The 685-nt window shown below is 45.4% G+C and overlaps 1 protein-coding gene across 1 annotated transcript in view; it reads left to right on the forward strand.

The window, feature by feature from the left end:
• The window catches only part of BTG4 (BTG anti-proliferation factor 4), a 1927-nt gene continuing 1242 nt past the window's right edge, over nucleotides 1-685 (forward strand). Inside the window, exon 1 of the mRNA XM_027655767.1 lies at nucleotides 1-173. Within this exon, the coding sequence (XP_027511568.1) occupies nucleotides 1-173 (173 nt within the window). The remainder of the gene's footprint in view (nucleotides 174-685) is intronic.

A 685-nucleotide genomic window follows, 5' to 3' on the forward strand; every position in this document is an offset into this window, starting at 1 on the left:
ATGAAAGATGAAATTGCTGCCACGGTCTTCTTCATCACAAAGCTGGTGAAAAGGGAAGACAAGCTGAGCAAGCATAAAATAGAGAAATTTGCAGCCAGGCTGACTGCCGTCCTGTTTGAGAAGTACAAGAATCACTGGTACCCAGACAACCCATCCCGAGGACAAGCCTTCAGGTGAGAGACACTCAGTGCAACAGGAGAGGGAGTAGAGGCTTTGTGTGATGTTCAAGAGGTCCTGAGTACCCTGGAGGCCTTAAATTGGAAATAAATGATACAAAATTGTGAGGGAACTGCTTGGTTATCCCTTAAGCTCAAGGGAAAATGAGTTATTAACTGGTGGAGAGGCACCTGTTTTTCAGTGTGTGACTAGAGACTGAGGTGGAAGTCTCAGGACAACATGCACTAAGTGCCTTAAACAGTCTCTGACTCCTTGAAAGCAGAACTCAAATGGTCTTTGACTTTTGGAATTGTTCTAACTGCCTTTAATTCTCATAAACTACTGATGAAGCGAGTCAGTGCTTTATGGGCTTAAAGCAAAGCCTTGTTTTGAGTTTATAAATCAGCTCCTTAGGCTGAGCTGCTGGTTGGGGCTCTGAGGGAAAACCTGCATCACCAGGCTGAACGTGTTGGGAAAGCAAACAGTGATTTTTGAGTGTGCTCCTGTAGCAGCAGGGCTTGCCAAGCTG

The sequence above is a fragment of the Corapipo altera genome, unplaced genomic scaffold (assembly GCF_003945725.1).
Source record: "Corapipo altera isolate COAL_440 unplaced genomic scaffold, ASM394572v1 71, whole genome shotgun sequence".
Taxonomy (NCBI): domain Eukaryota; kingdom Metazoa; phylum Chordata; class Aves; order Passeriformes; family Pipridae; genus Corapipo; species Corapipo altera.